The 25,397-nt window shown below is 43.2% G+C and overlaps 1 protein-coding gene and 1 pseudogene across 2 annotated transcripts; one reads left to right on the top strand and one right to left on the bottom strand.

Annotated features, from left to right (window-relative positions):
- The first annotated feature begins 970 nt into the window (after nt 1-970).
- NNMT (nicotinamide N-methyltransferase) lies at nt 971-23,029 on the top strand. Its single transcript, XM_080641805.1, has 3 exons — nt 971-3,381; nt 4,101-4,308; nt 19,235-23,029. The coding sequence occupies exons 1-3, from the start codon at nt 3,228-3,230 to the stop codon at nt 19,665-19,667; spliced, it is 795 nt and encodes a 264-aa protein (XP_080497931.1). The 5' UTR covers nt 971-3,227; the 3' UTR covers nt 19,668-23,029.
- On the bottom strand, nt 6,006-7,562 carry LOC308257737 (UPF0729 protein C18orf32 homolog; annotated as a pseudogene). Its single transcript has 2 exons — nt 7,281-7,562; nt 6,006-6,026 (listed from the first exon to the last, which is right to left on the bottom strand). The product of its transcript is annotated as a UPF0729 protein C18orf32 homolog (transcript).
- Nucleotides 23,030-25,397: the final 2,368 nt, after the last annotated feature.

Here is a 25,397-nt window from a genome sequence, read left to right as displayed (position 1 = left end):
ATCCTCTACTATGACTGTTGTATTACTTTTGATCTCTACCTTTATTTCCATCAAGATATACTTTACATTTTTAGGTACTCCTATGTTGGCTGCAAAATGTTTACAAGAATTATATCCTCTTGTTGAATTGCCACCTTTATCATTATGTAGTGTCCTTTTTAAAAAAACATATTTTTATTGACTTTTTTCAGAGAGTGAGGAAGGGGAAGGGAAATAGAAACATCGATGAGAGAGAACATCCATTGGCTGCCTCTTGCATGCCTTTCACTGGGGATAGAGCCTGCAACCTGAGTGTGTTCCCTTACCGGGAACTGAACTGGTGATCTCTTGGTAGGTCAATGCTCAGTCACCAAGGCACACTGGCTGGGCAGTTGTGTCTTTCTTTGCCTCTTACTATAGCCTTTGTTTTAAAGTATATTTTGTCAGATATAAGTATTGGTACCCCAGCTTTTTTTTTTTTTCATTTCTATTTGCATGAAATATCTTTTTCCATCCCTTTACTTTTAGTCTGTGTGTATCTTTTTGTTCTGGAGTGAGTCTCTTATAGACAGCATATAGATGGGTCTTGTTTTCTTATCCACTTAGCTATCATATGTCTTTTGATTGAAGCATTTAAGCATTTACATTTAAAGTGATTATTGATAGGTACGTATTTATTGCCATTTTATTCTTTAACTATATTCCTCTGTTTTTACTTTTGTAGTACTGATTTGGTGGTAACAATTCCTTTAGCTTTTTCTTGTCTGGGAAGCGTTTTATTTTTCATTCAATTTTAAGTGATAGCCTTGCTGGGTAAAGTAGTCTTAGTTGTATGTCCTTACTTTTCCTCACTTTGAATATTTCATGCCAGTCTCTTCTGGCCTGAAATGTTTTTTGAGAAATAAGCTGACATTCTTATGGGAGCTCCCTTGTAAGTAACTAACGGTCTTTCTCTTTAAGCTTTTAAGATTCTTTCTTTGTCTTTAACCTTTGCCCTTTTAATTATGATGTGGGCCTCTTTGGATTCCTCTTGTTTGGGACTCTCTGCACTTCCTGAACTTGTTATTTTCCTTCTCCATGCTAGAGAAGTTTTTGGTCATTATTTCTTAAAATAGGTTCTTGATCCTTTGCTCTCTCTCTCTTCTCCTTCTAGGACCCCTATGATGCAGATGTTGTTTTGCTTGATGTTGTCCCAAAGGATGCTTAAACTATCCTCATTTTTAAAAAATTTTCTCTTTATGCTGATTGGTGTTTTTTTCTACCATGTCTTCCAAATCACTGATTCAGTGCTCTGCTTCACCCAACCTACTGTTTATTCCTTTCAGTGCATTCTTCATTTCAGTATTGTATTCTTCATTTCTGGCTGGTCCTTTTATTTGGTGGTTTCTCGGCCATTTTTTATGCTGTTGGGCATCTTTATAGCCATTACTTTGAACTCTATATCTGATGAATTGCTCACCTCCATTTTATTTAGCTCTTTTCCTGGAGATTTCTCCTATTCTTTCATTTGGGGCCTGTTTCATTGTCTCCCCATTTCAGCTGACTCTGTGTTTGTGTCTATATATTAGGTAGATTTGCTATGACTCCCCATCTTCATGGGGTGGCCTTATGTAGTAGGTGTCCCATGGGGTCCAGTGGTGCTGTCTCCTTGATCACCTGAGCTGGGTGCTCCAGGAAAATGTCCTTTGTGTGGGCTATGTGGACCTTCCTGTTGTAATTTAGTCTTGATTCCTATTGGGCCATTCATGTGTGGGATTGACCCTATGGCTGGCTGACTGGGAGACTCAACCCCGACCATTGCATATGTGTTACTGTGCAGGTGCTGACCATATAAAGCAGAATTCGCCTCAGTAGGGCCTGCTGCCTGCCGAGATACTCCTTTGGATATGCTGCTCTGATGTTGTCTGAAGGTGGCCACTGGGTGTGTTGATTCTGAGCCTCTTGTGAGAGACTCTGGTGCAGGCCAATATAAGATGCTGCCTGTGACTGGCCCTCAGCAACCTGTTGGAGCCACAAGCAAGCCACAGTTTGTGGCTACCTCTGCTGGGCCTGGGTGTGCACAGAAAGGACCAAGCTGCACACCAAGGCCGGCTTTTAGCAGCACTAGGTCCAGGGGCAGGTCAGCAAAAGTCCTAAGGCACCCCAAGATCTGCCTCTGCCTACCTCCACCTGCTAACTGCCTGTTAGGGCAGTCACTGAAAGAACCTCTGGCTGTACTCCTCAGCAAGCTATAAGCTCCACAATATGGCTGAGAGGGAGTCCAGAGGTGGGGCTATTGCTTTCCCCCAGGGTGATGCCACACAGAGGGGAATGCTCCACTCGAGAAAGATGGCATTTGCGGTGTGGGAGAATGACCCAGCACAGGGATCCTGGCAGCTATCCCTTTAGCTCCCTCCCCAGAGCCTCAAACCCCAGTCTCTCCTCATGCGATTCTAATCTGTTTCACCTCCCCTCTGCTGGAGCCCAGGGTGAGTGGCAGTCTCCATGTAGCTTCTTCTGTAATCCTTGGTTACAAGACTTCTCTTCAGCTAGTCTTCAGTTGGTTATTCAGGATGATTATTCTATAATTTAGTTGTAATTCCAGTTTGGTCCTGGGAGGAGGTGAGTGTAGCTTCCACCTATTCTACCACCATATCACATCCCCCCTCATTCAGGATTTTAAAATTGCTCCTTCGCCTTTCCTTTTTCCGGACCTCATCTGAGACTCCTTCTTTAGCCCACATTCCTTAGCCCTGAATACATTTCATATCCTTGTCCTTCTCCTCTTTTCTTTAACATGTTTAAATTTAAACCATTCTTTGTGACTTTCTTTCTGGGATAATCACTGTAAGAAGAGAAGAATGATGCACTGTGAAGAGATAACCCACCTCTCTGGACTTAGTAGTTCTTCTATGAGTTAAATCATTTTCCCGATGAGCTCAGTTGATCTCTCCTGTCTATAATCCCTCCAAGCTGAACTTTGCCCCTTTGCCAGTATTGCATGCAGCTCATGGCTCTGCCCCTGCCACGCCCCCCTTTGCGAGGATCCCTTCTCCAGGAATTTCATCACTTCCTAGAACAGCCAAACTTTTTTGGTATATTTCTCTCAGTTAGTGTTTAACCAAATACCTCTCTCTAAGGGGTGGGCTGAACTGACAGAAGAAATGTTAAAAACCTGAGACTCAGGAGGACAATTTCTGCAGGGACTTCCTGGCTTCTGGAGGAGAGGGAGGTGGGGCAGTGGACAGGTGGCATAGGAGTGAGACACAATGGAGTCTGGCTTCACCTCCAAGGACACCTATCTGAGCCATTTTAACCCTCGAGATTACCTAGAAAAATATTACAGCTTTGGGGCCACACACACTGCAGAAAACCAGGTTCTTAGGCTTCTTCTGAAAAAGCTTTTCAGTATATTCTGTGTGGGTAAGTTTGTCTGTTGTCTGTGTCTCCTATCTCCCCTCCCCACCCCAAAACGTGAGTCCTATAGATAAGTCTCAGGGCATGACTGGATTTTTTGTCTAGTCATTGCTATTTAACAGCCCTTTTGGTATCACCTTCTTATGTAGCTAAGATAGAAGCTAATGTTGGTATGGATATTTTACAGTTTACAAAGTGCTTTTATATCCATTATCTTGTTTGGTCACACTAAAGGGAAACCAGAAGAAGGGAGTTCTGTCCTTGATTCTACATGGATTTGCTATGTGACTAGAGTCAGCCATTTAACCCTTGTGATTGACCACTTAAGAAATGGAGGTTCTAATACTTATTCTGTTCCTAACTCAATGGACTATTGTGAATATGCATGAGATAAAGACCTCCCAACATATGAAGAACTGGATAAAGACATTATACAAACTCAAATTAAAAAAAAAAAATACTTTCCCCAAAAGTGTTCCTTAATAGTTTTAAGCAGCATGCCTCCACCCTAGATGGGGGAACAGAAAATGAAAATCTGTTTGAAAAAAAAAAGACTTTGACAGAATAATAGTGAGTCATGATGATCTAAGTGGTGAGAGAGGTGGTCTGTCTTTGGGGCTCTCCCTGGGGCTCTCCATCCTAATGCTGGCAAAGACAATACAAGTCAGCTCTACCACCACCATATAAAGCCTAATTCCCCTTCCTCATTCCTTCCTCTCAACCAGCTGGTGTGAAGGGAGACCTCCTGATTGACATTGGCTCTGGCCCCACCATCTATCAGCTCCTCTCTGCTTGTGAATCCTTCAAGACGATCATTGCTACTGACTACACTGATCAGAACCTGCAGGAGCTAGAGAAGTGGCTGAAGAAGGAGCCAGGGGCCTTCGACTGGTCCCCAGTAGTGACCTACGTGTGTGAGCTCGAAGGGAACAGGTAGAGAAACTGGGCTCTGCTTCTGGGCTTTCTGAGGGGACTTGGGTGACAGTTTGTTTTTCAGAACCAAGAATTATCTTTAGAGTCCAGGTTGAAAAGCAAAGGAGAGAGAAATCCAAATGGAGAATTAGAGAGCAAGAATGAGGTAGATGTATGTGTGTGGGGCAGGTAGATGTATGTGTGTGGGGGGCTGTGGGGGGGAGGTGTGTGCATGCACCAGAACACGGGTAGAAGGCTGAAGAGATGCACACTGAGCCAAGAGGAATAGAGCTTTCCAGGCCTGTGGGTAGGCTCAGTGTCCTGGCCAGGTACCTCAGGACCTTGTTTTAGGACAACTTCAAGAGGCAAAACCAGCTCCTCACCAGAAGCTCTTGGGTGTCAGAACTGTCCTCCTAGTGCCATCCTGTTGCTAGCCATTCAAGCACACAGGATTCTGCTGTGAGGGTGGCTAACGCTGACACCCCAAAAAGCTGACTATATTTTTAAACTGAGATTTGCAGCATAAAGGGATTATTTGAAAGGAACTTGTTACTTCACAATCCATAAAATGAGAACTTTACATACTCACAACTAATGACCAAAATCTGACACCACCTTATCGACAAGTAAACTTATGCCACAAATCTAGTTTAAGTGACTCTTTCTCCCCACATGAGAAATTGGCAACAGTCCACTAGGCAGAGGTGGCAGTTCTGTGTTTCACTGTCTTGTGCTCCTGTCCTGATGTGCCCCCACTCTGCTGCCCAGCGATCTTCAGTTCTCTGAGCATCATGTCTGCTGCTAGGCATACTGCTGAGATCCCAACAACTCCTTTGCAAACTGCATAAAAATACTAACTTAGTATTTTTCCTAGGTTCCTGCTGGCCCTGTCTGCTACTTGCTTAATTTACTGACCGTTTTTTCCTGCTCTTGTGGTTGTTTTTTGTTTGTGTGTGTGTTTTTGGTGCATTCTTTCTGTCTTTCCCTACTGCCCTTACCAAGGATTAAATTTTTACATGAAATCTATCTCTTCCTTCCCCAGTCCATTTTTTCCCTGTATTCCCCCCACCCCCCGCTTTGCTCATATAATGCACACTTAGTGTGTTGCACCACATCCTCTGTCTTTTCTTTTCTTTCACAACGGGAAAGCATATATGTATTTCACATATCTCAAGATTTGGTCTAGAAAGAGCTCTAATTTCCTGGCAAGACAAGGCCCCTCAAGAAACAAGTACTGATACTTTTACACGTGATTAAAGGCCCCTTCCTTCCTTCCTCCCTCCCTCCCTCCCTCCCTCCTTTTCTTCCTTCCACAAACCTGTATTGATCAACTATGATGCGCTGCAGTGCTACTGGGATAGAATGGTAAATGAGATGGAGGAGGGCCCTGTCTCATAGAGCTTACATCAGGAAAGCACACAAGTGCCATATCATTTGGGTCCTCAAGACCAAGTAAAGATTGTTGACTTCAGATATAACGGGAATGCATTAGAGGTATAACCAAGACAGTGCTGTGACCCAGTTTGCATTTGTAAAGATCTCTCTGGCTGTTGTGTGGAGAATGGATGAGAGGGGCTTAGAGGAGAATGAGAAATGCAGAAAGGAGACAATTTAAATCCAGGTAAGAGATGATGGTGTTCTTGACTAGGCGATGAAGAGAGGTAGATGATTTTAAGGTGCATTTTTGAAATAGGATGGATAAGCGTTTGTATCACATGTCAATGGTGACTTCCATATTCCTGAACTCAAAAAGCAGGATTGAGGCAATAGTCCTGAATCTCAGGGGAAAATATAAGGTAATGTAGTCTTCACATGTCCCTAGGAATGTGCCACTTCCATCCTCTTCCTCTGGAGTGATGGTCATTTTCCTGTCCTTGTACTTACCTCTGGCTGCCATCTAGTTACCAGCCATGCTCATTTCCTTCTAAAGCTAACTCTCAAGTCTGTTCTTTAACCCGCCCATATGCTTTGCACTGTTTGCTAACTCTGAACTATTAAGGGCGTTCTACACTTTATCTTCATTTCGTTACATATCGTTTCTACACTGTCTTATTGTTAGCAAACATGAATTATCAAGTGGAAATAAGCAAGGTGACTCACTGGTGGTACAATTCTTTATAACTTTGGTTGTGATGTCTTTGACTTCACAGATCAATTTAGGAGAATGGATATATTGACTCTTCGGTGTGTGAGCATGGCCTATTTCTTCATTTATTTAGGACTTCATTTCTCTCAGCAATATTCTGTAGTTCTCATATTTTATTGTGCTAAAATTTTCCTTTGTATCACATTTTAATACTATTGTTAAATTTATTTTAAAATGCTTTAGTTTTATTTTATTAATTTCATATTTACTTCATTAGCTACTATATAGAAATACAATTGATTTTTGTATATTGGCCTTGTGTCCTGTGATGTTGCTGACTTCATTAATTAATATATGAGTGATTTTGTAGATTCCATAGGGGCTTTTTTCTTAGAATTTTACAATATACATTGACATTTATGTAAGAGGTATTCCATTTTTCAAAGAAATTTCCTCTAGCTCCTGTCTTTGCTATCTTCTCCAGAACAGTAAGCAGTAATTATTACTCTCGTAGATGAGCTGCTCCATTGTGTTGGGCAGTGATTATAACTTTATGTTTAAAGTTATTATCATCTCCCAAAACTCATTTCACCACACCGTCGCACTGCACTGTTTCACAGTAAAAATACGCTCTACTCAAATTTGAAGCGCCTACTCAAAAGCTAGAGGCCTCAAAGATGTTTGGGTGCTGACTTAGTAAGTGTTGACTGGCACAAATGTCTATTTGTTCAATTATTAAAACTACAATGATAGAAATGAAAGCCAATTTAATGAAAAAGGAACTCGGGAATGCGATCATTAAATATAACTAATACATTTTAGATACAAATACCATGTATTTCCTAATTAGTATCCGGTAAATATCTAAACTATCCAATATCTGGCCTAAGGAGAAAAGGTCAGAGACTCTCAGGTCCATTGTGAAAACCATGGGGTCCTCTGGGACAGTCACTTTAGTCTTTTTCTCAGAGACTTCTGTTGGTCCTTTTTATGGTACCCATTTGTGTCTGCATCTTTAGAGTCTACCTTGCCTTTGCTTTTATCATTGGATTGGTGGGTAGCTTTTCTAGGCCACCTACGCCACCTATGACTGACAAATGGGGAGACCACAGGGTACGTGCATGGTGCCAGGAACTTTTTGTAGACCCAGAGCAGAACTGGAATGAGGATGTACAGGAATGCACACCATTGCCTCAGGCCGGAGCTCCTGAATGGGAGAGCCCGGGGCAGGAGAGCAGTAACCAGGCTGGGCTCCTTGTGCATGGTCAGGCTGGAGCCTGCAGAGCAGCTGACAGTGCCCAGGCCCACACCCCTGCACCTCCCCCGCCTCGCCGGAAAGCCTGAGATCAACTGGGTCCATAGGATTTTCTGCGTACATCCTTTTTTTTTTATACATATAATATTTTTTATTGATTTCAGAGAAGAAGGGAGAGGGAGAGATAGAAACATCAATGATGAGAGAGAATCATTGATTGGCTGCCTCCTGCACACCTCCACTAGGGATCAAGTCCGTAACCCAGGCATGTGCCCTGGACCGGAATTGAAACCGGGACCCTTCAGTTCGCAGGCCAACGCTCTATCCACTGAGCAAACTGGCTAGGGCTCTATGTACATTCTTTTATCATCTGCAAATAAAAAGTTTTCTTTTTATTCCAACTTTCCAACTTTCCACCTTTTATTTATTTTTCTGGCCTATTACACTGATTAGGACTTCCAGAACAGTGTTGAGTAGAAATTATGAGAGCAGACATCTGTGCCTTTTTCCATATGTTAGGAAAACATGTTCAATGATTCATCATTAAAAACGATGATGTTAGCTCTGGGATTTTTCATGCATATTATTTATCAGACAAAGTTCCCTTATAATTTCTAGTTTCTTGGGACTTTTTAACCAAATGTTGAATTTTATCAAATTTTATTTGTTGAGAGATAGTCCCATATGATTTTTCTCCTTTATTCTGAAAATGTGAATTACATTGGATGATTTTGAATGTTTAAACCAAATTGACCTAAACCCCTTAGTCGTGAAGTGTTATTCTTTTTTGTATCTGTATTTATGAAAGATACTGAGCTTTAATTTTAAACATGCTTGACAGATGTGGTATCAGCATGATGCTAGAGTCATATATCAAGCTGAGAGTGTTTCTACCGCCTTTATTATTTAAGAGTTTGAATTTCTTAAGTGACTGGTAGAATTCACCGGTGCAGCCATCTGAACTTGGAGATTCTTTTTCATCTGTCTGAAGGATTTTTATTAAGAATACTATTTCTTTAATGGCTATTTTGATTTTCTATTTCTACTTTTGTGTTTTTGTAAGTACTATTTTTCAAGAAATTTGTTCTTTTCATCCTGCTTGTCAATTTTTTTGGCACAAGGTTTTTTTTGTTGTTTGTTTTAATGTATTCCTTTATTAACATTTTAATATCTGTAGCTTCTGTAGTAATCTTCCCTCTTTCATTCTTGAAATTGGCAATTTGCCTTTTTTTAAATCTGGGTAAATCTTGCTGTAGATTGGTAAATTTTATTAATCTTTTCAAAGGTACAACTTTTGGCTCTGTGATTTTCTTTAAAAAAATATATATGTTTATTGATTTCAGAGAGGAAGGGAAAGGGAGAGATAGAAACATTAAAGATGAGAGAATTATTGGTCGGCTGCCTCCTGCATGTCCTACACTGAAGGTCAAGCCCACAACCCGGCATGTGCCCTGACAGGGAATCAAACTGTGACCTCCTGGTTCATAGGTCTATGTTCAACCACTGAGCCACTCCAGCTGGGCGTGGCTTTGTTGATTTTCTTGATTGTCCATTTTATATTGTATTGATTTCTGCTCTTATTTTCTTTCTTCCATTTACTTTAGTTTTAATGTGCTCTTTTTCCCTAGCTTCTTAAATAGAATCTTAGATCACTGATTTCACACTTTTTTTTTCTAATGTAGGTATGTAAAGCTATAATTTTCCTTTAGCATTGTTTTAGTTGCATCCCATAATTTTTGATAGGTCATGTTTTTATTATTCAATTCAGCGTATTTTCTAACTTTCTTTGTGATTTCTTCTTTGACCATAAATTATTTAGGATTGTGTTGCTTAATTTCCAAAATTTCTGTTTTTTCTAGATATCTTGTTATTATTGGTTTCTAATTAAATTTTGTTGTAGTCAGCCTAGTCAGGGTAGCTCAGTGGTTGAGCATTGACCTATGAACCAGGAGATCACGGTTTGATTCCCGGTCAGGCATATGCCGGAATTGCAGGCTCAGTCCCCAGTGGAGGGCATGGTGATTCTCTCTCATCAATGAAGTTTCTATCTCTCTCTCCCTCTCCCTTCCTCTCTGTAATCAATAAAAATATATTTTTTAAAAAAATTTTTGTAGTCAGAGATTATTTTATGATCAGCACATAGTCTATGTTGGTGAACAATCTATGTGCTTTCTACATTGAAAAGAATGTATACTGTCCAGGTCTCAGTTTAGTTTCTATAAATATCAATTAAGTCAGGTAGAATGATGGTATTGTTCAAATTTTATGCATGATTTTTTAATCAATTACTGAGAGGTGTTAAAATTTCAAACTATGATTGTGAATTTATCTCTTGCTCCCCAAGATGAGTCAACATTTCTTTCCTGTACTTTGGAGCTTTGCAATAACTGCATACATTTTTAGGATTATTATATCTTCTTAACGAATTGACTACTTTGTCATTATGAAATATCTCCATTTTCATCCAGTAATATACTTTGTCTTGAAATCTACTTAGATATTAATGTGGCCACAACAGCCATCTCATGCTTGGTGTCTGTGTGGCTCCCAATAATCCTCACTTCAAGTTTCCAAACTCTTGTTGAGCTCCCTCCACTTGACTGTCTGTTGGATTTAGCGATTGATTCTAACAAACACAATGCAGCAGAACAATGGGTCAGCAATTTCGAGGTTAGGTCATAAAAGACCACAGCTTCCCTTATGGGGTGCTCTCTCTTACTCTCACTCCCATGTGCTGAGGAGTGAGCTTGGAAGCAAATTTCCTCCCCGCTGGGCTTTTAGATGAGTCTGAAGATATGGCCAACACTCTGCAGCCTCATGAGAGACCTTGCACTAGAGGCACTCAGCTAATCTGTGCCCAGGTGTCTAACACAGAGGAACTGTCAGATAAATGTCGTTTAAAATTGCTAAGTTTGTGGTAGTTTATTATACAGAACAGATAACTAATTTACATGGTATGTTTTTTCCCACCCTTTTGTTTTCAACATGTCTGTCTTTGTATTTAAAGTGTTTTTCTTGCAAATAACAATGTTGTAAGTCTTGCTTTTCAATCCAATCTGAAAATTTCTGCCTTTAATTGGATTGTTTAGCTGATTTACATTTAATACAATTACTGATAATGTAGGTTGAGTCTAAGTCTACCATCCTGTTACATATTTTCTATTTGTCCCATCTGTTTGTTGTTCATTTATGCCTTTGTTCCTGCTTCTCCTTGGTGAATGGAATAATTTTTAGTGTTCTATTTAATATAAGTATACATGTTTTTAGTATTCCTTTTTGTCTTTTCTATTGACTTTTAGCTTCTCTTTTGACTTCTTTGTGTTTTGTGTGCATGTACATGTGATTTTTCTAGAAATTACATGCTATATATTAAACATATCTATTACCTCATGAACAAAGTAAGATATTAAAACAGTATAATTCCTTTAACCCACTCTACCACCCCATATGCACATGTTGTCATATATTTTATTGGATATATACTGTAACACTATAATACCTTGCACCAGAGGCACTCAGCTAATCTGTGCCCAGATTATCTAACACAGAGAAACTGTTAGATAAATGTTATTTTTGCTTTAAGCAGACAGTAGTGCATTTGGTTTTTTATTAATTTATTTATCATCCTAACTATCTTTAAGTGTATAGTTCAGCCGTTTTAAGTATATCCACATAGGTCAGTATATATATATCTATCTATCCTGTGTAGTATTCTTCATTCCTTTCTGCAGATCTAGGCTTCTATCTGGTATCGTTCCCCTTCACCCCAAGGACTTCTTTTAGTGTTTCTTATAATGCAGTTCTGCTGAAGACAAATTCTCTCCATTTATTAACATCAGGTAAGAACCAATTTTTTTTCCTTCCTATACTATGAGGAATTTAACAAATTTTGACTCTCAAAGTTCTTCTGGCAAATCTTTTCCCAATTTTATTGCTAAAATTGGGGGTTTTAAATTCAAATATTGTTATTCAAAGTATTATTTTTATATTTCCTTTCAAGATCAATTTGGACATTTTCTTTGTAATTATATTTGCAGTTATGTAGACCTAGTTTATGCTCACTTTATATGATTTTTCTAGTTGTTTGAATTCTTTATTCTGATTCAGCTCTTAGTCAACTAGTCTTCAAATAATTTTTTTCCAAAAGTATACATAGTGCCCTGCAGTTTGGCTCAGTGGTTGGCCCTCGGACTGAAGGGTCTTGGGATCAATTCCCAGTCTAGGGCACGTACCTCGGTTGCAGGCTAGATCCTCAGTTGGGGTACAAACAGGAGACAACCAATGTGTGTGTGCGCGCCCTCCCCCACCACCACCCAATTGTCCCTCTCCTCCACTCTCTCTAAAAAAAAATCAACAGAAAAAATATCCTTGGGTGAGGATTAAAAATAATAATAATGCCCTAACCGGTTTGGCTCAGTGGATAGAGCGTCAGCCTGCGGACTCAAGGGTCCCAGGTTCGATTCCAGTCAAGGGCATGTACCTTGGTTGTGGGCACATACCCAGTAGGGAGTGTGCAGGAAGCAGCTGATTGATGTTTCTCTCTCATCAATGTTTCTAACTCTCTGTTCCTCTCTGTAAAAAATCAATAAAATATATTTAAAATAATAATTTAAAAAAGAAATACACATAGTGAAATATTTTCTAAGTTCATGCATATATAGGAATGGATTTTTACTACCCTTCACATGAGTAACAAAGTAAAGTTGTTTCATACTGCTTAAATATTGCTCCATTTTTTCCTGGCATTTAGTAGAAAGTTGAAAAGGTCTTAGTCAGTGTGGTTCAGCGTCATCCTGTACACTGAAAGGTTGCCAGTTCGATTCCTGGTCAGGGCACGTGCCAGGGTTTCAGGCTTGATCCCTGGCAGGGGCCGTACAGGAGGCAGCTGATGGATGTTTCACTCTTACATGGATTTTTTTTTCTCTCTCTCCGTCTCTCTTCCCCTCTCTCTCTAAAAAAGAGGCTACTTTCATATGCCATTTTTAACTTGTAAACCCCCTTAGAATTTTATGCTAGCTATAGCCTTTAAATTGAAGATACTTTCTTCAAAATAAAATTAATTTAAAACTTTTGTATTAACTACGTCTTCCCAAGAATTAAATTAGTATTAACTAGAAAAATAACTGTAGCTATAAGGATTTGGATAATATCTAAAATTACTACTAAATAAACAAGGAATTTCCCAGAATTTATAGAATTTCAGAGAAAGTTTGTAAAAAAAGTTCTCATTGTCAGACAACACACCTTTCTGAGGTCCAAATCATTTATCAAGAAGGCTTCTATAACTTTCTTAATTTCTCTAGCCATCACAAGCCTTTCCTTCTCATTCAGAAATGAACCCTTAAAATCTGGCAGGGTACTAAAAACATTACTTATCTCATGCAGAATCAGCAGCTTATAACAACGGGCTCTTAAGACACTGTCCCTTCCCAATTGCTCTGTTAGACTAAAGAACTATATTTTGGCAGGAATTCTGCATTCTCACCCTTATCCTTGTGCTAGATCCTGTAGCTTCAACTATTTTGAGAATGATAGTGATCCCATTCAACTTATGTCTTCCTTGAATCTTCAAGTACCTCTATCAACCCACAACCTATTTCTCCTGAGAGTATTTCCTTTTTATCTGAAGCTATTTCTTATCCTGACTGCCTCCGAAGACAATTTGAGCTGTCTCCTGTTCCCCTGCCTTTGGAGTGTGACTCATACATTTCAATACCACTCATTTTTATAACTATCCTAAAAGTTATAAGATACTGGCACCGAATTCTTTTTTCACACTATTCATTTATCACGTGAGAATGTCAAATACTAACACAGAACTAATTACTCAAGCATGAACCGAGAAAAATGAGGTTTTACCTTACGAACTCCTAGAAAGAGCATTAATTAACGGCTGGCTCCTGGAGCTTGGAACACATTGCCTTGTGGCCCCAGCCATCAGCTTCCACATTACCTGGGAGCTGGTTAGAAACATAGACTCTTGGTCCCCACTCCCTATCTACAAAATCAGGATCTTCGTTTTCGCAAGGTCTGCAGGGAACTGTACGGGTCTTACCATTTGGGAGGCCCCGGTGTCTGGAGCAGAGCTTCCCAGCAGGTGCGCCAGGGCAGCTGGTAGGTGAGATCTGCCAGCTGCCTTCTCAGCCCTCAGGACAGCCAGAGGCTGGGGAGGCCGAGCCTCGCCCCGTCGCCTCCCTGAGAGCAGCTCCCCCACTTACCCCTGTACTTGAGAGGCGCAAGCTCACAGCTGCGGAGGTGGTGTTTCTCTGAAGTAAATGTTCTCTCTACACAGATTTCCAATCTGCTTGAAAAGATGTTTGTCTGTCGTCCCAGATGGACACAGTTGTGCCAAATCTGTTCCCTAAACGAGTAAAATGCCTCGATTCCAAAGCACCTCTGCTCTCATGCCTTGTAAAGGCTGATGTTCTTTCTCAACATCAGGAGCCTGATGGTCATGACGGTTGTTTCAGGGGCACCTGGGAAAGTTCCTGCCTTGTGTAAGACTGCCCTTCTCTCACATGGTGCTCCGGGCACGACCTCTTGGGGAAATTAGCAGGGCAGAGTGGGAGCCTTCAGCTGGCCATTTCCTTCCACTTGTACACATTCTCTCGTGTCTCAGAGTGTTTCAAGCCCAATGTGCTCCAGTCGGGCTAGGATCCTCCACAGATCTGCTCCATTGCTGGTGTTCTGGTCTCCTCCAGTGGCACCATCATATACGTGGACAAACGGCCTGGAAGCCAACCTTGCCATCTCCCTCGCAGTCATGTTCCGGGCCCAGCACCACGTTCTGTGTTACTGCCTGAGTCACTCTTGAACCAGTGTCTTTCTTCCAATGTTTTCCATTGCCCTGGTCTAAACTGTTATCCTCTCCCTCCCAACTGGCCTTCCACCTCCACTCTCCTCCTAACATAATTAACTCAAGATGTGAGTCTGTTTGCATCACTCCCTTCCTTAGCATCCCTTAATGACTTCCCATGGCTTTCAGGACAAAAAGCACAATTCTTAGCATGGTCCGTAAAGCCCTGCCTCCTCTGGACCTGTGACCCTGCTTGCCTGCCTTTACTCCATGCTCTGCTTTGCCTTCGGAGACCCAGCCCCACTGGCATTGTCCTCTCTGCGTCCCTCGGCCTTGGCATGCAGGCTTTGCAAGTGCGAGCCTTTGCACTTGCTCAGTCCTCTTACAGGAATATTCTCCTCCCTCTGTACTCGCTTGGCCTAGTCACGCTCCCTTCTGCAGCCTCTCTGTCTCGGCTGACCTGCGCCTTTGTGGAGGAGCTTTGCTGATAGTCTGACCAAGTCGAGCTCCCGACATTCCTCCATTGGTGCCAGGTCCCTCCCCTTCCTAGCACTTGCCACAGCTTTAATCTTTCATTTTTTGTGGATGATCATTGCATGAGCTCTTCCTGGCACCTAAGAGAGGTTCAAAAGATCCCTGTAAAATACTGACTTCGTGCAGATGCTCTCCTCGAACTGCCTTCACCTGACCCAGCTGGCCATGCCAAATGTTTACCAATGATTATTCTTGTTCTTATGATCCTTACATTGACATCCAAGCTTATTTAGCTTTTTATTTCCTTTACACGTCTGATGGCTCTCCCTCAAGAGGCCCAGGTGGAACCTCTGGGGTGGGGCTTGGGGGAGGTGAGTGTAATAGAAAACAGCTTGGTGGGGGGGCAGATTCAGATCGGCCACCTGCCTTGCAGTGATGGGGCAGGAGGGGCCTCCTCCAGATCTCTGGATGGATACTCGGTGTGGGAAGACCTGCTTCAAAGCCTTCTTCCCAGGAGTGCTGTTCTGTCTGTTCACCCCCTCCCTGCTCCCTCCGGCTTTTAGAGGTGGCATATTTACAGGGGAAATCGCTGTCCTTTTTGCATATTGATTCATTTGAAAGTGTTTCTTCAAACTAGAGAAACGGCCACACTGCTGTTCGCTTTCTGTAAAGCTGCACACGGCTTTTCTGTGTGTGTTTATTACGCGCCCCTTGAGCTAAATGTGAGGCTGAGTGGTAATTGCGAGTCCATTTCCCTGCAGGCGAACTTGCCGCCCTGAGGAGCCCTGAGGTGTAATCTTTATGCAGCTGCCTTGGCAACGGAGTTCACCGATGTTTGCTATCCGTCCAAGGACAAGCAAACATCCACAAGAGTGGCTGTTTTGAACAAATTTCCCTCTCAAATTGCCACATTCTCTGTGAGCTTTCTAGACTTCACAGCGTGCCTCACAGTTTGGGAACAATTGCCATCCTCACCTGAGCAGCAAGTACTGGTTCTGTGGTGACTTATGTCTTTAAAAGGCCACAGAGGTCCAGCCTGCTCTGCCGTAATCACTTAGATACACATCCCCCAAACGTCCCCAGGATAAAAGATCACCTTTTAACACGTTAAAACATCACTGTTGTCACTTCTTAAGCTTTCTGTATACACTTAAGTTATCCATAGGGTACTTGAAATTTTTTATTCTATATTAATTTACCAATTCAAATCCGTGTTTCACACAAGACTTCCATTATGTTGAATTATTTTTTTTTAATTCTTAAAATGTCCTGTCAAAGAACACCTCCACGTTCTATCAGGGCGGCTGGCAGCTTTGTCACTGATTTCCCCACTTTTAGAATGACTAACGGTCCTGCTTTGACCCAGGCTGAGAGGGGTTCCCAGGACATGGGTTTTCAGTGAGAAAACCAGAAAGTCCAGACCAATCAGGACAGATTGGTCACCCTCCTACCACTTTTACCCAATCAAAGGTAATTCTTCCCTGTGTGTACCAGTTTATTGGTTGGTAGGAATTCCCCGAAACCAATAATTTGCTAAGCTTTCTTTCTCTGAGTCTCTGTCAATCTCTCTCTCTCTCTCTCTCTCTCTCTCTCTCTCTCTCTCTCTCTCCCTCTCTCTCTCTCTCTTTCTTATAACAACTTTACTGAGATAAAATTCACATAACATACCATTCACCCATTTAAAGTATGCAATTCTGTAGTTATTAGTATATTCACACTTCAGCACAATCTTAGAACATTTTCCTAACTCCCACAAACACCTTGTGCATTAGCAGTCACGCCCGTTTCCCCATCCGCTCAATGCCTGGCAGCTACCGGTCTGCTTTGCCTTTTCTGCACATTCCCTGTAACTGGAATCATATAACATGTAGTCTTTTGTGCCTGGTTTTCTTTCACTTAGCATAATGTGTTTAAGGTTCTTCCATATTGTAGCACATATCAATTGTTTATTCCTTTTTTCATCACTGAATAATAGTCCATTGTATAGATAGACCACATTTTATTTACCTATTCACAAGTTGATGGACACTTGAGTTGTTTCTGTCTTTGGTGATTATGGATAATGCTGCTGTAAATACTTATGTACAAGTTTTTGTGTGACCATATTTTTCATTTCTCTTTAGTAAAAACCCATGAGTGGAATTCCTGGTCATGTGGTAACTCTAGGTTTAATCTTTGAGGAACTTCCAGACTGTTTTCCAGAGTAGCTGAACCATTTTACAGTCTCACCAGCAGTGTGTGTAGGTTCTAGCTTCCCCACTACCTTGTCAACACTTGCTATTACCTGTCTCTTTTATTATAGACATCCTAGTGGGTGTGAAGTGGTAGCTCAGAGTTTGATTTGCATTTCCTTGATGGCCAAGGATGTTAAGCATCTTTTCATATGTTTATTGCTAAGTTTCTTAAACGGAAAATTATAATAAATATAAAGGATGTTGCAAAAACTGATTATATGCGGCAGGCTTAAGATTTAAACTAAATATTTATATAGGATGTCCACAACTAATGGCTGTTGTCTCAGATCATTCCACCTGGAGTAAACCTCCACGTTTCATTTAAACCATTGACTTTTCCTCGCTCTCTCTCACCTGCTCTGATGTCGGGCCATCCTTTGCTGTCTCCACCAAGCCTGTTGGCCAAGTGACTGCTCTCTCCTGGAGCCAAGAGACTGTGTTCTCTGCACGGAAGCCTGGATTTGCAACCTGGTGCTTCACCGATTAGCTTCCTCAGAGGCTGGATACCCAATCATCGCTCCTATTATTTGGGTTCCGAGGCCTTCTGGGCACTTTGCACCCTCACTCCTTCCCTTCCCTTACCTCTCTGATTTGATGCTTCTTCTTTCTCCTTTGTCTGTTTCTCCGGTTTCTCTCATGCATTCTATATGTTTTTTTTTTTTTAATTTACCAGTTTGTTCCTTCCTTCCTTCCTTAACAATTTATGAGAGAACCCAGGCACTCTATTCCATCACCTGCCCTTGCCTCCTCTGCTCCCATCATTGACTGATTTTCTCTCAAGAAACCCCACTGACTTGGCAGAGGAGGATAGGACTCCTAGCAAGGCCCCTGAGAAAAAGATCTGCTTTAGAAACACACTCTCTACTGCAATCTGTTTTGGAGCCTGAGAAGGGCAATTAGTAGTTTTCTCCTCTCTAGAGAGGCCCTGGCCACAGTGGTGTGATAGTGATTAAGAGTTTCTAAAAATGTCTGTGGATGACCCGACTCCCCTCATTAATCAGCCACTACTACAAAATACCATTTCAGCATTTTAAACCCATTATTGCCTGATATGTGTGGGTCAAATGGCCATACCTTGCAATTTGGTAGAGGGGACAAGAGTAATAATAAATAATAAATAAATAATAATCCTATCTAATAAAGAAGGAATATGCTAATTGACCCTCACACTGTCACAAAGATGGCAGTGCCCACAGCCAATAAGGAGGGAATATGCTAATTGACTGCCACACCCTCAAAGATGGTGGTGCCCACAGCCAATAAGGAAGGAATATGCTAATTGACAGCTACACCCTCACAGATGGCGGCGCCTAGTCCCCTCAGCCCCGCCGGGGCACCTGCCTCCAGAGTCCCCCAGTCCCCTCAACCCTGCAGCCCCCCAGGGCTGCCTGAGGCTCAGGTAACCAGGACCGGCCGAGGCTTGTGCTGCCGGCAGTGGTAGCAGCAGAGGTGTGATGGGGTGTCACCTTTTCCTGATCACCAGGTTGCCTCCCGCCCCTCAAGGCTCCCAGACTGTGAGAGGGGGCAGGTCAGGCTGAGGGACCCCCCCCCTCCAGTGCATGAATTTTCATGCACTGGGCCTCTAGTTAATAAATAATAATCAATGAGCCAGGTGCTGGTTTAAGCAGTGGAGGAAGAGTAATTTCATGGGGGCAGGCCAGTGCAGAAGTGGGCAGCTAGGTATTTTCATTACCATTTCCACATAAAGAGATTCAGCCCAGCACAGGGGAATGTGTCCACAATTCAGATACAAAAATGGTTTCTCATCATACTTACCTGGCGGGAGGTCAGGGGTCAGGGAACGGGAGGGGGTACCATGATCACAAAGGTGTTTTCCCAGGGCGAGTCTTATCCATTGCACTCCGATGTGCTGACCCCTGCGACTTCCCCACATGTGGGAAACTCGACTGCATATTTGTGTTCGCGGGGGACTGCATTCGCGCTCTCCCCTGTAAACAAAATAAAATGAAATATAAAAAAGTTTCTCATTTCTCCTTCCTTAAAGATACAACACTTAGGACAGCGCTGAGATTTTCAGCCTGAGCAAAGAGATCTGTGGTCCCCATGAGTGAGGTAGCACAATGTTGGTTTTTGTGTTTCAGAGTGAAGGGGCAAGAGAAGGAGGAGAAACTGAGGCGGGCAGTCAAGCAGGTCCTGAAGTGTGATGTGACCCAGAGCCGGCCGCTGGGTGCCGCCTCCCTGCCCCTGGCAGACTGCCTGCTCAGCACGCTGTGCCTGGACGCCGCCTGCCCAGACCTCCCCACCTACCGCACAGCCCTCAGGAACCTCAGCAGCCTGCTCAAGCCGGGGGGCTATCTGGTGGTCGTGGATGCCCTGAAGAGCAGTTACTACATGATTGGGGAGCAGAGGTTCTCCAGCCTCTCCCTGGACCGGGAGGCAGTCGAGGCTGCTGTGAGAGAGGCCGGCTATGCCATCAAGCAGTTTGATGTGATCTCGCAAAGTTATTCTTCCACCGTGGCCAACAATGAAGGCCTTTTCTTCCTGGTGGCACAGAAGCTGAGCAGATCTGCATGACACCTTGTGACCACAATTGAAGGCACTTCCTTGACTTACCCAGTTGACTTCAGTCCTGGGTTCTAATCATTGTGGTCACTATGCTGAGTAGAGGCTAATGTCTGGGGCGCTGAGGGTTTGTCTAGGACAAGGTTGTAGCCGTTAGTAAACCTAGAGGCAATTGGTTGACCACCTACTCTGTGTCTAGTCTTCACTACCTGTGATTATAAAAGAAAATATAATGTTTCTTAAGCATCTTTCTTATGAAGGCTCAAGCCCACACCTCCCTAAAGAGCAATGTCTGAAGTTATTCAGCATTCATTTCCTTGGGGCCTGCTTCCTCCTTCTCTCCCACAAACAGACTTCTCCTCCTCTTCAACTCTTGCCTTCCCTAGAGACCCCATCTTCAGCTGGGGTTCCCTGGTACCACCACTGCCTCTGGGGTCAGAAAACAGTGTTGCTTTGCTCCTGGATCCCAAGGGTGAGTCAGGCCCTTCTCTTACTTCCCTCACCACACCTACCTGAAGAGAAGCTTAAGAGTTAGCAAGCGCGATAGCAGGAGCTAATTACAGCTGCTGTTAGAAACAGTCTTCAGAGCCCGCCTCCTGAGAGGGTTCTGTTGGCATAGCTCTAGGCCAAGTATCTCCTTAGAGTTAGCTTATATCCTGATGGCATGCCTATGCTCTCTTCCTAGGCACCATCACCCACGATGCTCTAAAACAGAGGTTGACAAACTATGGCCCGTGAGCCAGAGCCAGCCTGCTGCCTGTGTTGTAAAATCTTACTGAGACATGACCATGCATTTACATATTGTGTGTGGCTGTTTTCGTGCTATAATGCCAGAGTTGAATAGTGTGACAGCAACTGTATGCATGACCTGTGAGGAACAGAGTAAAGAAGTAAGGTGGAGTCAAGCTGCTAAATGATTAACTTCAAGTGGGCTGAGGCATAGGGAAATGATTATTTTTGTTTTAAATGACTCTGGGGACTTAAACTTTTGAACTTTCCATTCTGTGTCAATACCTGGAAGCACATCAGTACATTGTGTGTTAATGACTGGACATGCAGCAAACCTCCAGGTAACCAGCTGAATGACGTCAACAAGAAAATGTTCCAATGTCTAGGCCACTGGACATCTGCTGATTACCACCACACATATGACGATGATCATCTTGAAGCAATTCGGGGGCTAAGAATGTAGAACTGATTTTCCTCAAGAATATACTTTTTATTGTAAGAACCCTCAGCTATTCTTTTCCTTTCAGAACACTCTAGATATTGCCTAGTTGTGTTTCTGGTTTGCAAATCCTAAGATCATTGAATAAATCTTTGTCACTTATTTCTAGCCACAGCTCCAGACTCTATTGAGCTCAGTTGACATTTAGCAAAGCCCAAACTAGCTATTATCTGGATCATTACAGAAAAAGTTTGCTGAGCTCTACCATAAAGGAGAGAGGAGTGTCCCTGCCCACTCTCTCCATCCCAAGATTTCCCTTTTCCTAGGATTACTGACAGTGGACCTCCCACTCTCCCCACATTCACGGACAATCACATCAGAGCACAGGAGTCCAACATCAGTACATTTTTGTTTACATGGTTGTTGAGGACAATGGTGTCATAACACAATATGGTCCATTTCCAGGATAGTTCAATCACTCAAGCTGATAGGGCATTCACACCAAAACACAATATTCTAATCTGATTGCAATTCTAGAGATTCCGTCCTGAAGGACACGAATGGGCTAGTCCTGGATCGGGAAAGCCAAGTCCAGCTCTGTTCCGTTAGCAGGTGCTAATGCCTGGGCCTGCACGTCCCTTCTGCAAGCAACAGCCCCCAGAAGAGCGCACTTAACCCACAGGAGCCAGCACAAAGCACCAGGCTGCTGAGAAGTGCCCATGTCTTTAGAAACGGGGTTCTCTCCAACATGTGCCATATCTCCCCACCCAGAGGGAAGGCCACAGCTTCACCCAAAACATCTGTATTTAGTTACCTCCCAAAACAATAGCTCTTGCTTATTTATTTTTGCATATAACTGTAAACAGAAACACACGTTTTCATTTAAAGAAGGATTTTCTGGTTTATTTTCTTAAAAATAAGCACTCTTCACCATTATTTCCATTATTGAAAATACAGCTCCTTGGATTGAATACTGCCTTCAAAACATTTTAAATTAAATGTAGCACCCCTGCCTGGCCAGTGTGGCTCAGTGGTTGAGTGACCTATGAACCAGGAAGTCACTGTTAGATTCCCAGTCAGGGCACATTGCCCGAGTTGTGGGCTCGATTCCCCAGTGTGGGGCATGCAGGAGGCAGCCAGTCAAAGATTCTCTCTAATCATTGATGATTCTATCTCTCCCTCTCCCTTCCTCTCTGGAAAAAAAAAAAAAATGTAGCTCCCTTGGAAATTAAGAACAAACAACAGTTTGCTGTGCTCTGACATAAAGGATGTAGGGAAATTGAAATACAGCCCTGCCTACATTTCGGGCCAGAGAACTCGGAGCAGACTGTCCATGAAAACCAGATACATTGAAGACAGATTTATAAGAAAGAAACATAAGACTAATTAAATAACGTAGCATAAACAAGAAAACAAACAAACAAGAAAATCTCCCAAGTGATCTCTTTTTAAGAGAAGCTTCAAAATGACAGGTTTTCTCCTTTTTCCTGTGAAAGTCTGGGGAAGAGGAGAGTGAGTCTAAGGCCAGACGGGCAACAGCAGCCTCACCCAGCACAGTTCCTCAGCAGACCTCGTCCCCGGGGAGTTTTGCTTCCAGCATGGCATTTGCTATGTTGTGTTATAACTTTATTCTTCTGTTTCCCCAATGAACTGTGAACCTCTGGTTTACATTTAGATTCCCTGACACTTTGACCAGACATGGGTGCTGGAGACAGAGCAGTGCATCCTGGAGGTGGGAACCCTGTTCTCCGGTCCTTATGTTCCAGAAAAGGGAGTGGGGGGTGGATGGGGGCGGAGGATGCAGACCAGGAAGCTAACTGGTAAATAAGAGACACTCTGATAGTGATAAGATCCACTGAGGAAATACAACTGGGTGATGGAGAGGAGAATGTCTGTGTGACAGAATGAATATCTGACTAAAAATGGTTTCAACAAGAGGGTTCATCAATCTCACTAATAAGAGGTTCCGAGGCACACACTCTGGGAGGGATGGTGGCTCGGCGTCAGGGAGCGCTGGGCCCAGGTGACATCTTTCCCGTCTGTGGGTGGGCCATTCATGGTTGGAAATCTCCTTCAGACGCCCTCGCAGGCGTCTCACATCTTGTTGCCCAGAACTGAGTAACATGCCCGCCTCTAGACCAGTTACAGACAAAACAGAAGGGCACAGGCACATTCCTTAAGATTTGTTAAAAGAATGAACAAATTCTTAGATAACAATAAAAAGAAAAAAGAAAGCTCAGGGATTCAATGAATGAGCCAGCATCCCTGTCATCCTAGCAATCCATTCCCCCACAGCTACAAAGGTCATCCTATTTTCAAATTCTGGCTCGGCCACTTACTAGCTGTTTTTCCTTGGGCAAACAGTTCCTCTGCACCTCAGTTTCCCCTTCTGTAAAATGAAATGAAATTAGAACTTCTTGTCAAGAGAATAAAAATAAATGGCTACCTGTAAAGGACCTAGAACAGTGCTTAGCACTTGATACGCACATACTTGTCTACTGTAAGTTATAATCATTATTTCATCACCTCCACCTGTGGTGGTAGTTGCCAAAGCGGCTGAGAAGAGCTGTGTTGTCTCCAAGGAGGAGAGGAGATTTCAGTTCTGGGCTGCAGGCGTCCAGGCCCTTTACTGGCAATGCCTTCCAGAGGGGCTCAGCTGAAACTCAGCTTCTACACCACAGGCCCCCAATTCCTTTCTCATTTAAGAAATATTTAGCAAACATGTATTTAGCACCCTCCCTTTCCTACCCAAGGAACTGGGAAGGCAAATAAAACCCCAGTGTCAGCCCGCTCACGGTCCTGGGCTTGCAGTCACGGTAGGATCCCCTGTTTCCACAGGCCCGCTGCAGGCTCCAGTCTTGGTACCACCCAGAGCCCCCGCCCAGCTCTGCTTACTGGGCAGGGGACGGCTTTGCCTGTCTGGAGAAAGGCACTGCGCATGCCAGTTCTTTTTGGCTGCCTCCGCACCCTGGTTTCCTCCCAGCGAGGGAGAGGATGCTGCATCTATTCAGAGTGTTAGTGAGCTTTTTCTGCAAAGGGCCATAGAGTAGATATTTTAGGCTTTGCAAGTCTTATGGTCTGGATGGAAACTACTCAAGTCTGCAGTTACAATGAAAGCAGACCTAACAATATGCCAATGAATGGGCATGGCTGTGTTTCAATAAAACTTTATTTCCAAAAAGAGGTCGATGAATGGATTTGGCATTTGATACAAGGGTTGTAGTTTACTGATGCCTGATCTTGTCCCTGAAGCAGCCTTGCTTGTGCCCAAGGTTTTATAAGGTTTCTCGTGGACATTCTGGTTAGTTTCAAACATCAGTCCTCTGTATAGGAGCTCAAACCCAGTCCAGACTGGAGCTGGAAGGGGACTAGCAGAACATTGTTCCTTCACGGTGTAGCCATGCTCCATCACTCTCCCCTGCTGCCTCCCCCAATCAGAACCCCTTCCTCCTCCCCAGTGTGAAGCATTCAATAGTTACAGACAGAAAATGAGGGGGGCGGGCAGATGAAGCCAGCTACACTAATAGTTTTCAAACTGCAAGTTGGCCTTCAATAGCATATCATAAAATCAATTCAGTGCACCACCACAAACATTTGAGAAAAATAATAGTGAGTAAACTAGAAGACAAAATTCCAGATGTAGCATTTCGTATGGTTTTATTTTGTGAAGTTTTGCATATTTACATATATATATTTGTTACTACATCATGATACTATATATATATATAATACTGCAGGTTGTGATAAAAAATGTTTGAAAGTCACTGGACTGTACTCCGGGTTCTGGGACTCATTCCCAGTAGCCAACATTTTCCTTCCAAACAGAGATGAAAGGCGTGGCCCTGTTCTTAAATAACCCCGAGCCACGGGGACATGGACAGGCACACCGCTAGCATGGGCACGGCAAGGGCTCTGGGATGAGTAAGCACACAGTGCCAGGAGGGGGTTGTCCAGAAAGGTGCTGTTTGCTCTGGGTCTTGTGAGCTGACCAGGGGTGTGTTTAGCAGATGGGAGGGGGCAATCACCCTTCTCATAGGTTTGTCGTCCAACTGAAGCTGGGACCTAAGCAGATATTTGGCTGCTGGTCTTGTGTTTGTTTTCCCTTAAGTCAAACAGGCCAACCCAGGCACTAGCAAACACTGGCTGGGGGTCACTCTGGTACTTACTTATAATTATCTTTGACCGCTGACCCAGCGCAGAGTCATTTTTTTGGTCCACTTTCCGGGAAGATGTTCAACAGTCTCACCCTGAGCAAACTGCTATGACGCAGGAAGACGCACGTCCTGCAATCTCCTGGGCGAGGACAGGAAGGCAACGCTGTTAACAAGGCTGTTCACCGCTGGGTGCTGTGCAGCCCCACCAGCCCAGCCTCCATCACGCCCCTCATCTGGCTGTCAAGAGGAATGAGGACACATCCATGACAGGACTTACCAGGCAGATCTTTAGAAGACTCTCATTTTAGCCTCAGCAACTGGAGAATGCGACATGACCACTAAGTCTTATGGAGGCTACGAAAAGGTGGGAAAAGTTCAGGATTGCAGGACAGGCCCAGCCGGCGTGGCTCAGTGGTCGAC

This window comes from Plecotus auritus (assembly GCF_963455305.1).
Source record: "Plecotus auritus genome assembly, chromosome: 9".
NCBI lineage: Eukaryota > Metazoa > Chordata > Mammalia > Chiroptera > Vespertilionidae > Plecotus > Plecotus auritus.
Note: the sequence above shows the minus strand (reverse complement) of the source record. Positions and strands in the feature narration are given on the sequence as shown.